At 41.2% G+C, this 11,697-nt stretch overlaps 1 protein-coding gene across 1 annotated transcript; it reads left to right on the top strand.

The window, feature by feature from the left end:
- The first annotated feature begins 5,448 nt into the window (after positions 1-5,448).
- Positions 5,449-10,167, top strand: RAG1 (recombination activating 1). The gene is made up of 2 exons (XM_040067567.1): positions 5,449-5,470; positions 7,031-10,167. The coding sequence occupies exons 1-2, from the start codon at positions 5,449-5,451 to the stop codon at positions 10,165-10,167; spliced, it is 3,159 nt and encodes a 1,052-aa protein (XP_039923501.1).
- The last annotated feature ends 1,530 nt before the right edge of the window (positions 10,168-11,697 follow it).

Genomic DNA, 11,697 nt, shown 5'->3' with positions numbered 1-11,697 from the left:
AACTGTTCCCACTGTTTGGGGGGATGTAAGCTGGGGGGATGTTGCTGGGGGGCACAGTTTTCCAGTGATTTTCAGTGTTTCTGTCTGCATGCCATGCTCCTTGGGAGCTGGAAGTCAGTGCATTGTTCCATGGCTAGAGCACCTGTCTCCCTCTGCAGGGTGCTGCTCCCACGCCAGACCCGAATGCACACCTCTGAATGCTATGTCCAAAATACACTTACATTTTTTCGTTAGGACTTGCCAGGAAGCTAGGAGAGAGAAATAGCTGGGCCAGCAGATAGAGCTCCAAAGTACCACAATAAAGAAATAACAACATTAAGAGACATAAATAAATTGAATCTTTGCGGACCTGCTCCTGGAACCGGACAAATTTCAGGGCTTTTTCTTCTGCCAAGTGGACATACTGTATGCTGCTTTCATGGGCTGTAAAACAACGAAATTTATAATTGCATGGCTTTGTAAAAGATATCCTTAGATGGTGGGTTATATATATATGAAAAATACTATTTTTTTGTAATCTGCAAGGCGTCAAGGGCATTGATGTCCAACCTATTTTAACTGAGAAATCAAGGAACTTATCTAGAGTTTTTATTCGAAGAATAAATTAATTTTTTTATTCAGAAGGGTTTCCAAATCTGTTAGGCTTAGGCCCATTATCATATATGTGAAAAGTGCATATTATACGGCTCTACGCAAGATATTTACTGTATGTATTATGTTGTATTGATTACTAATGCTGTATTAATATTTTGATAGTATGGTAAATGTAGTTTTGTAGTTAAAATGTAGTTTTTGTCGTTAAAATAGGAATTATCTTTTAAGGGAGGAAAGGGGATACTCACAAAGAGATAGCAGCCACAGGAAAACGTAAATCTTTCAGAGAAAAAGAATTTATTACTTCCTTATCAGAAGAGACCAACTTCTCCTGCCCTGCTCAGCCCTGAAGATGCCATAGGAAAAAAGTGACACTGACCAGAGAGAATTCTTTGTTTGAATGGAATTTATGCATCATGTATGAGATGTATGAATAGTCAACAGACTATTGCTTTTAAGAGTTAATCCTCTGTTAACGGGGTCCTCTTTCAGAGCTTATTTGCCCGGAAAGGCACCCAGATTGTCTCATATTGTCCTAACCCTAATTGTTCAATTTTTTTATTACTCTCATTCTATTACTATTTTTATAAGCATTTTATTACTATTAAACTTTTAAAATTTTAAAACAAGTGATACATATTAATGGCCATGCTGTATCAGAAATGAAGGCAAAAATGTTTTTCTCCACTCGGTGGTGCCAGCTGCACAGGGAAAACATTCTCCAGTACTTGATCTGTGCAGCTCAAACTGTTCAGCAATTGTGTTTTTACGGACACAAAACACGCCCAAAGCTGTAGCAATTTGAGATCAATTAAAATCTTTAGCTGCCTGCTGTATCCCTACGAGACAGCATTTTTCCAAGCTGATTTCCTGTGTACTTGGAAGAAAACCATTTGAGTCGGTTTACATATGCTCATGTAGTTCCTTTGATAAGGAAGCTGATGCCTGTACAGTGTGGTTTTGCACGGGAACTCAGGCTCCCGGGGGGGACGGGACAGGCAGCCACCTACCCGGGTGAAGTTTTGAATAAACACCCCAGAGGGAGAGATCTGCTAAACTTCTCAAAGAGCCTCAAGTTCCTCAATCCTAACAATGCATATTGTCAGGGAACTGTGCCTGCCATTTCAAGATAAGAGAGGAAATCAGTCTGTGACTGCAGAGAGTGATTTTGATTGATATCTGGCATTACAGCTCAACCTGATTTTTTTTTTTTAAAAGGTCTCTCCAAGTGCTAGGGAGTGAATAGTAAAAATAGGTAGGTTGTTAGGAAGTTCAGGCAAAACAGCAGAGCAGTGAGCTCAGGCTCTACCCATCTAATGTACTCAGATGTCTAGAAATGCCTCAGCCATAACATCCTTGTCCCACACTTGGCCTCGAATGACATCTAGGGCTTCTGTTCTACTTTATCCTGGCACTCCCATTCAGATGTTTCTTATTGGGATTTATTTCATATTAGAGTTTTGTGTGTGTCAGAATCTGAGCAAGGATATCAATATTTGTCTCTAAAACCTTTTACTTTCCCATGCATTGCATATTCCACAAATCCTTTGTTTCCTTTCTGCATACATTACTTGCTTTGGCATGAATCTTTGCACTGGTCTGCAGGTGCTGTTAGCTTCTCAAGCTGCACAAAGACTCAGGACTAACCACTTCTCCAAGACATCATCTGACAAAAATAGCTTGAGTCAGAATGGCTGGAAAAGGACCTGGAGGTGCTGGTTGACAGTCAGCTCAAAATGAGCCAGCAGTGCCCAGATGGCCAAGGCCAATGGTATCCTGGCTGTTTCAGCAACGGCGTGGCCAGCAGAACCGGGGAAGTGATTGTTGCTCTGGGCACTGGTGAGCCTGCACCTTGAATCCTGGGTTCAGTTCTGGACCTCTCACTACGAGAAAAACATCGAAGTGCTGGGGCAATGAGACTGGTAAAAGGTCTAGGAAACAGATCTTATGAGGAGCAGCTGATGCAGATGGGGTTGTTTAGCCTGGAGAAAAAGAGGCTTAGGGGAGACCTTATTGCTCTCTACAACTGCCATCCTTTCAAGGACATTGTATCGAGGTGAGGTCAGGCTATTTCCCAAGTAACAACTGATAGGAGGAAATGGCCTCAAGTTACACCAGGAGAGGTTTAAATTGGGTATTAGGAAAAAAATTCTCCACCAGAAGGGTTGAAGAGTAATGGAACAGGCTGGCCACAGAAGTTGTTGAGTCACCATCCCAAGAGGATAATTAAAAGACACGCAGATGTGTCACTTACGGAAAAGATTTGGTGGTGGACTCGGCCATGTTAGGTTTGTGGTTAGACCTGATGATCTTAAGAGCTTTTTCCAGCCTAGAGGCTTCTATGATTCTAAGAACTGAAAGTGTTGTAAGATCAGAGTAGATAAAGGAATGTGAGTCCTCTCATCTATTTTAGCTGTAGCAAATATCAAGTACTATAACTTTTGCTGATTTTTCTTCTGGCTGACATCAGATGCTGTCAGGTAAGAGATGCATTAACCTCAAGATCCTGAGCTGCAATGTAAGCACAGTGGCCTCCCCCAGCCACTTTCTCAGGGAAAAGCATGCAAGTCAGAAACGGATTTTGAGTCTTGCAGGATCACAAAGTCTCTGGAAAAAGGGAAAGGCCTGGTTATTTATGTAGTTTTTCTGCTATTGCAAATTCCTACTTCTGGAGCGTGAACTTACATTCACATTTGAAAGGACCTAATGGATCACTAGAATTTTTGCACAGTGTTGTGTGTGGAGACTGAAAACTTTCAGGGTGCTCTTATATGACAGCATCTTTCCACTTTGAGTCAGTTTTTGAGACAGTTGCTTTGTGGAGACGAAGCATAGGTTTTCTTCTTGGGCTTTCAGGAAAAAGACTCTACTGGCCACTGTTTGTGGCCACCTGTGACCCATACCTGGCATAATACCTACAACTTACTCAGTAAGTATGTAACTAACTTTTATATTCTTGATTTGTCCTGCCTGTCCAGGGCCATCAAGACCCTAGATACACAATACCAAAGACGCAATATCCATGAAAATTAAATACTGGCATTGGAAGCATGGACATTTTGTGATCCCTATTGTCATTCACCCACACTGCAGAAGGTTGGCTGGGGAAGTGAGACATTGGCCTTCAATGAAATAGCTTTGACGTGGAACACCAGTGTGACCAAGACTAGTTCTCCTCTCAGAGAGTTAACAATGAAGAAACCAGTTATGAAACTACAAAGAAGAAAGCTAAATGCAAACTTTGTGTTAAAAAACAGTGCAGGTGCTCCTCAGAGAGAGTGTGCATACTTATCTCAGAGCCCAGGAGTCTCACACAAGACGACCTTGTTTATATGAATTTTGTGGTTAAGCCTCATAAATTGCCAGGTGCCACCTGGATTTGAGAGTTCTGTATTGTGTTCAGTTCAAATAAACTGTGGTTAGCACCAGTGTTGTACGGGGAACTCAGAGGGAGAGGGATAAGTGAGATAAACAGCACTGCAGTGTCTTTAAAAAGCAGAGGGAACACAGAGTGGGAGCATGCATGAGAGACAGCACACAAGCTTGACATTTGGAACAAACTGGGCAGACATAGCAGCAGCTCTACAAACTGACAGCAAGCTGAAGGTAGGCTAGCAGTATTAATGACAGCATCCCAGGTGCTTGCAGGACATCCCAGTGTTGATTCCTTGTCCTGGTTTAATGGGCAGGTCAGTGATTTTATATGTGCTTCTTCACTTCAGAGGTTGTTCTGTTCATTTTGGTGAGCCTTTTTATAAAGCAAAGCCTTTCCTGATGTGAACAAAAGTATCGCAGTCTTGCTTGTCTTCAGAAATGAATGAAATACTGTGATCTGGGGCAAAAAGGGATTTCTTTTCTCTTTTCAAGAGAAAAAGAGGTGATACTGAACACAGCTGTTTGAGTTGATTAAATAACCATGGCTGGAGATTCATGCCTGGGGTTCCCTCTGTAAGAATCTGAGCAGGGTGAAAAAAGATTGTTCAGCATGACCCCCAACCAGAATAAGAGAACACAGGCATATTTTGCATGAGTAGCAGGAAATATTCCTAGCACTGGGAACATTTCTTGCTCTCCCAAGAGAACTGCTGTAATCTCCACTGCCTGGGAGCTAGACAATTCAAAAGCATTTGATGAGTAGCCTGTTGGCAACAATTAACTACTGCCAAAGGTGAAGGTCTGATAACCTGAGAGGGTGTCTTTGTCATTCATTTCTTCCAGGACATGTTCAATGAAAGAGGAAAAGAAAAAAACTGCTTGAACTTTCATTTAGCATGGGTAAACCCTGTCTGATTCATTTGAGCTGGTGATTAGTAGCAAGAGTCAGGTCATGGCTTTGGAGATGAGTATGGCACTGCAGTGGCTCTTACTCAAAGGGTCAGAAGAGCAGAGAAAGTATTAAGTATTTTGCATTAAGAATACTCTGCCTGGCTGTTTCTTTACAATGACTTTGATATCATCCTGAAGAGGCATTACACATGGTTTAAGAGATTTTGAAGGTGCTGCTGGTGATGGTAAAATTACACAAAATTGCATAGGGTGTTATGTAGAAGAGAAGGATCTGTGGGCAGTATAGGGCAACTGGGTATTCAACTACTCCGCAGGTGGCAGGAACACAACTATTCAGGGGAAACGGGTTACTGCTCAGAGGATAAATTTCACCAAGTCTGTCACCAGATGCAGACAAGAAAGTGAGACAGTAGTAATTCTCTGAATACATCTGTGCACAGCTGCACCTCACAGATCTGTGAACAGCAGAAGACAAACACGCTCGTTGCCAGGCTGGATCAGCAATGGACGGCAGGGGACTGCAGTGCAGACAGAGATATTTAGGAGTACAGGCAGCTGGATGGAGCAATGTGGGCAGATGGGGACAGTGGTATGGGCAGCTAGCTCTCAGTGGGATGGAGTGAAGAGAAGCTGGGAAGAAAACAAACCTAAATTTTAGTTGCCAGGCCTAATGGATGATTTTAAAATAAAATTCAGCTCTCCAAGAAAGAGCTAATCAGACTGGTATGTCATTCTGGATGTGGAACTTAATGAATGCATGCAGTCCTTTCCCAACAGACCTTGAAGGACTGTACTGAAATAATGCTTTATTGAAAGGTTATAGATGAAATAATCTCAGAAACCCTGGGCATCATCACCTTGGACCATGACTTGGATGTATTACCTAATGAAGGACACCTTCTGAAAAGACACCAAACAGAGATTTCTAGCCAGTTATGTGGATGACTAAGTGATGATAAAATCAGTAAAAAAATCACAGCTTTGTAATTTCTAGTTCTAGTGCATTGTCTTAAGGTACAGTCTTCCTCATTTTTATTACTCACACCAACCAGGGCAGTAAAACCAAAATAAGTCAGAAAACATAACTAAATTTTCTCTATACTGTTTGTTTACCTTGTGCACTTCTCATAGCTAGGTTACTGAAAAATAGGTTAGTTTCCCTTGTTGTTTCTATGCAATTTTATTTTCTGGGTCTCATGCAGTAGCAAAAAGTGTCTGTGTTTGAAGTGAAAGTCTTGTATTTATTTTTACACACCATATTTCCATAGAAACCATATTGATATTACTTTTGGCTGCACCTATATGAAAGCTAAACTCAGGGTTGAATTTACACAGACATTTTCAGATTTCCAGTACCAGTAATCCTTGGAGAGAGATCTCAGCAAGGTACTTAAATGAACGACTAATGTACAAAGTATAAATATTCTCTCACGATCAAGTCTGAAGCCAGTATGCATTGCTGTATCCCCTTTGGAGTTCAGGGAACTGTAGTGCTTTGCAACAACAGAGGACACACTCCTCCTGCTTTAATGGAGCTACTTCTACTCAATTAAGCACATGCTAAAGTACCTTATAAAACTGGGGCCTGAATAAAGTCTACATTGGGATTGAGTGGTATGTGCTGTTGGAACGCCACCTATGAAACACTTCTGACCAGGTTCAGAAATAACAAGTAGCATGAGAGCTGTGGGTTTGCTGGTTTGGATAATATAGAATGAACACACAAAATTCTACCTTTCAGACACCTTTCAATGGAGTTCAGTTTCACATTAAAAAAATCACCGACTTTCAGAGTGCAATGCTGTTGTCTATAGTAACTTTACTTACGGTAGGCTCCATCAAGCAAAAGAAGGAAGGGGCAGATTTGGATGTTTACTACAGGACTAATAGCTTAATGTAAGGTGACCAGGCCATGCCTGATCAAATAGCCATGTGATGCCGTAGGATCAAACTCAAGATAAATTTGGGAATTCATCTCATATATTGAGTGGACAGCTTTTTCTAGGCCTGCCAGTGTAGCAGATATCTTGGATGAGTAATGACTTTCAAAGTATTTCTTAGTTAAAGTGATTAGAACTGTTCTATTGAAAACCATGGCATTATTATTAATTTTGGAAAATAGGCTAACTTACATCTTTCTGTTTCTCAGGTGATCTGGTTTCTGTAAGACTGCAGATATCAGAAGCATCACAAATGGACCTACCTGAAGAACTTCAGCATACATATACAAAATTTTCTGAATGGAAATTCAAGCTCTTTAAATTGCGATCATTTGAAAAAACACCCTCAGATGACCGCCAGCACATAAACAAAGATCAGGCAGAAGAGGCTGTTTCTTCAAACAAAGAATTGACCCTGCATAAAGATGAAGCAGTGTCAAGAGGAGAAAAGATGGAGTTAACGGGCAATAGGCATGGACTTGAGGAAGATGTCCATGCCATGAAAACACAAGACAATAGAGCTCATCAGAACAATCTGAAGCAACTCTGCCGCATCTGTGGAGTTTCATTTAAAACTGATGGTCACAAGAGAACTTACCCAGTGCACGGGCCAGTGGATGACGAAACTCTGAGGCTTCTGAGAAAGAAAGAAAAAACAGCAACCTCTTGGCCAGACCTTATTGGTAAGGTTTTCAAGATTGATGTGCGAGGGGATGTCGATACTATCCATCCCACTCGATTTTGTCACAACTGCTGGAGTATTATACACAGAAAATTCAGTAATACTCTATGTGAAGTATATTTTCCTAGGAACAGCACAATGGAGTGGCAACCCCATTCCCCAAACTGTGATGTGTGCCATACTACCAGGCGAGGAGTCAAGAGAAAAAGACAGCCCCCAAGTGTGCAACATGGCAAACGTGTCAAAACCACTGGGGAACGTACTCGGTTAAACAGAGGTGTAAAGAACCAAGCACAGATAAACAACAAAAATTTAATTAAAGAGATTGTCAATTGCAAAGATATACACCTCAGCACCAAGCTGCTTGCAATTGATTACCCAGTAGATTTCATTAAATCCATTTCTTGCCAGATTTGTGATCATATTTTGGCAGATCCAGTGGAAACAACATGCCGACACTTGTTTTGCAGAACTTGCATCCTTAAATGTATCAGGGTTATGGGCAGCTATTGCCCCTCCTGCTGGTATCCTTGCTTTCCTACTGATCTGGTTACCCCAGTGAAATCCTTCCAGAACATCCTTGATAACTTGAGTATAAGATGCCCTGTAAAAGAATGTGATGAAGAGATCTTGCATGGAAAATATGGCCAGCACCTTTCCAGCCACAAGGAGATGAAAGATAGAGAGCTCTATAGCTACATAAATAAAGGTGGCCGACCGAGGCAGCACCTCCTGTCTTTGACGAGGAGAGCTCAGAAACATCGTCTGAGGGAACTGAAACGTCAAGTCAAGACTTTTGCTGAGAAAGAAGAGGGTGGTGATATAAAGGCTGTATGCATGACTTTGTTCCTGCTAGCTTTGAGAGCAAAAAATGAACACAAACAAGCAGACGAACTGGAGGCTATAATGCAAGGGAGGGGATCTGGACTTCATCCTGCTGTATGTCTGGCCATCCGAATCAACACGTTTCTCAGCTGCAGTCAGTATCATAAAATGTATAGAACAGTAAAAGCTGTCAGTGGGAGGCAGATCTTCCAGCCTTTGCATGCTCTTCGCACTGCTGAGAAAGCCCTCCTACCAGGTTATCACCCATTTGAGTGGAAACCTCCCCTGAAAAATGTATCCACTAACACAGAAGTGGGAATTATAGATGGACTATCAGGACTGCCACTCTCAATTGATGATTACCCAGTAGACACAATTGCAAAGAGGTTCCGATATGATGCAGCCTTGGTTTGTGCCTTAAAAGACATGGAGGAGGAGATCTTGGAAGGCATGAAAGCAAAAAACCTGGATGACTATTTGAATGGCCCCTTCACTGTGGTAGTAAAAGAGTCCTGTGACGGAATGGGAGATGTCAGTGAGAAGCATGGAAGTGGGCCTACTGTCCCAGAGAAGGCTGTTCGCTTTTCCTTCACAGTCATGAACATTTCTATAGCACAAGGGAATGAAAGCAAGAGGATCTTTGAGGAAGTAAAGCCCAATTCAGAGTTGTGCTGTAAGCCCTTGTGCCTTATGCTGGCTGATGAATCAGATCATGAAACTCTGACAGCAATCCTGAGTCCCCTCATAGCAGAACGAGAGGCTATGAAGAACAGTGAACTCCTGCTTGAAATGGGAGGCATCCTGAGAACATTCAGATTTGTCTTCAGGGGTACAGGATATGATGAGAAACTCGTGCGGGAAGTGGAAGGGCTGGAGGCCTCAGGTTCCACTTACATTTGTACCCTGTGTGACGCAACCCGCTTGGAGGCATCCCAGAATCTGGTCTTCCACTCCATAACCAGGAGCCATGCTGAAAATCTGGAGCGATATGAAATATGGAGGTCCAACCCATATCATGAGTCTGTTGATGAGCTCCGTGACAGAGTGAAGGGTGTTTCAGCCAAACCTTTTATTGAGACTGTTCCCTCCATAGATGCATTGCACTGCGACATTGGAAATGCAACAGAATTCTACAGGATTTTCCAGATGGAGATTGGTGAACTTTACAAAAATCCCGACGTGTCTAAAGAGGAGAGGAAGAGGTGGCAGTTGGCTCTTGACAAACACCTCAGGAAGAAGATGAACTTGAAGCCTATGTTGAAGATGAGTGGAAATTTTGCTAGAAAGCTCATGTCCAAAGAGACTGTAGAGGCAGTGTGTGAATTAATAAAATGTGAGGAAAGGCATGAAGCCCTAAAAGAACTAATGGATCTTTATCTGAAGATGAAGCCAGTGTGGCGATCCTCATGCCCTGCCAAGGAGTGCCCAGAACTGCTGTGCCAGTATAGCTACAATTCACAGCGTTTTGCAGAACTCTTATCTACAAAGTTCAAATACAGATATGAGGGCAAGATTACAAATTATTTCCACAAAACACTTGCTCATGTTCCTGAAATCATTGAAAGAGATGGGTCCATTGGGGCCTGGGCAAGTGAAGGAAATGAGTCTGGAAACAAACTGTTTAGAAGGTTCCGAAAAATGAATGCCAGGCAGTCCAAAGTCTATGAGATGGAGGATGTCTTGAAGCACCACTGGCTATATACCTCCAAGTACCTCCAGAAGTTCATGAATGCTCATAAAACATTTAAAAGCCAAAGCTTCACCATTGATTCAGGAGATAGTTTAGGTGACTCCTTGCCACTGGAGGTCTTGGAAAACAATGATTCAGCAGAACTCTAAATGTACAGCACCTTTGGTGTTGGGTTTGTGATGGTGTCTCCCTGCAAGGAATCAGATTCTTCTCCAAACCTGTAGAGGTACCGAGAAGTCTGAAATTTACACTCCCTCTTAAGGTGCTGAGAGGAGTTCCTTTAATAAACACCGTGTGTGTTGGGCATTTCTGAGAGGCAGTACACTAGTGCATTTTCCAGTTGTTATATGTGATGAAAGCAGAAAAAAAAATTGCAAAGAAGGGTCTTTGGTTTGTTCTGGTCATATTGTTTCTAAGGGATAAAATCAAAGTAAACAAGGTTTTATAGCAAGTTTTAGTTGGGAGGGAATATGATTGTGGAGAGTTGTGACAGTTGCTGCAAAGGAGCATTGCTGTTTGTTCTGTTCGCATTTTGTTGAATATCTTGCTATTTCCTTTTTAAGAGGGCTTGATTATTTTCTTGATGGTTCTTTGGGTTTTATAAGTAAAGATTCATCAGTGAGACAGCTGGATAATTGTTTCGGGATAAAGTTCAGTTATTTTTGTAGAAAATACTTACTAAAGATGCAAACTATGTCCCATACTCTAGAAATATTATTATTTAACATATATATTGTAGTACTGCTTAGGAGCAGGTGATGGTATCATCATGCTAATTTACTGTATGAAGATATAGGAAAGGTAGCTGAAGTTTTTAAAAGACATTTTTATCATAGCTTGTTTACTCGGAAAGGCAAACTTGTACTTGTGCTCCTAAATCAGAACTTACAGTACCTTGTGGTTATCTCATTATATAAAGTACATTCAAGCTCTGCTGTGTAGCTCATTGCTTCATAAGCATTTCAGACTTGTATGGTAACTTCAGTATATAGTACAATTTTCATTAGTACAGTTTTATTGAATGAATTCCTGGCCTCACTGAAGTCACCAGTAAATCCTCACTAATACCAATAGGCGCACAGTTTCACCAAGTGACTTTAGTCACAGCAGTCCCATTTCTCAGGAGATGGTGATTACCATGATCAGATACATGCCATAGGATATTTCCCTGTAGTTCTGCTGCTGCTGTACTACAGCTGTATCTGATACCAAACTTTTTCTCAACTGGGATATACCACATGAACAGCCTCATTTTCCAAATCTGTAAAAGAGGGATAATATTTATTAACCTCAAATATAGTTGCTTATTTGATTCGTTAAAAAGCAATAAACTCTCTTGAAATTTCTGCATGTCATATTTTTCACTATTACAGCAGTGTTTAGTTGGTATTTGCCTTTCTGGAGTGATATTTAGTATATTCATAATTTGTAAAATTATGACTTTAATTCACTGACATATTCATAAAACATACGCAAACACCTGAGATGCCTCCAAATCATCCAGCCTTTCAGATCTCCATCTGCGGCTAGGGTGTTACTGTGTTTGGAGTAATGTTTCTGAAACAAGATTAAAAGCGGAAACAATCAAAGAACTGATCTAAAAGAATCCACTTTTTTTTGATTTTGATGTGGCAGAAGTTGGTTTCTGAGTGCAAGTGAACAACGGATTTAAAAGAATT

This window comes from Hirundo rustica, chromosome 6, assembly GCF_015227805.2.
Source record: "Hirundo rustica isolate bHirRus1 chromosome 6, bHirRus1.pri.v3, whole genome shotgun sequence".
Lineage (NCBI taxonomy): Eukaryota > Metazoa > Chordata > Aves > Passeriformes > Hirundinidae > Hirundo > Hirundo rustica.
The sequence above is the reverse complement of the archived record's forward strand: the minus strand, read 5'-3'. Positions and strand labels throughout refer to the sequence as shown.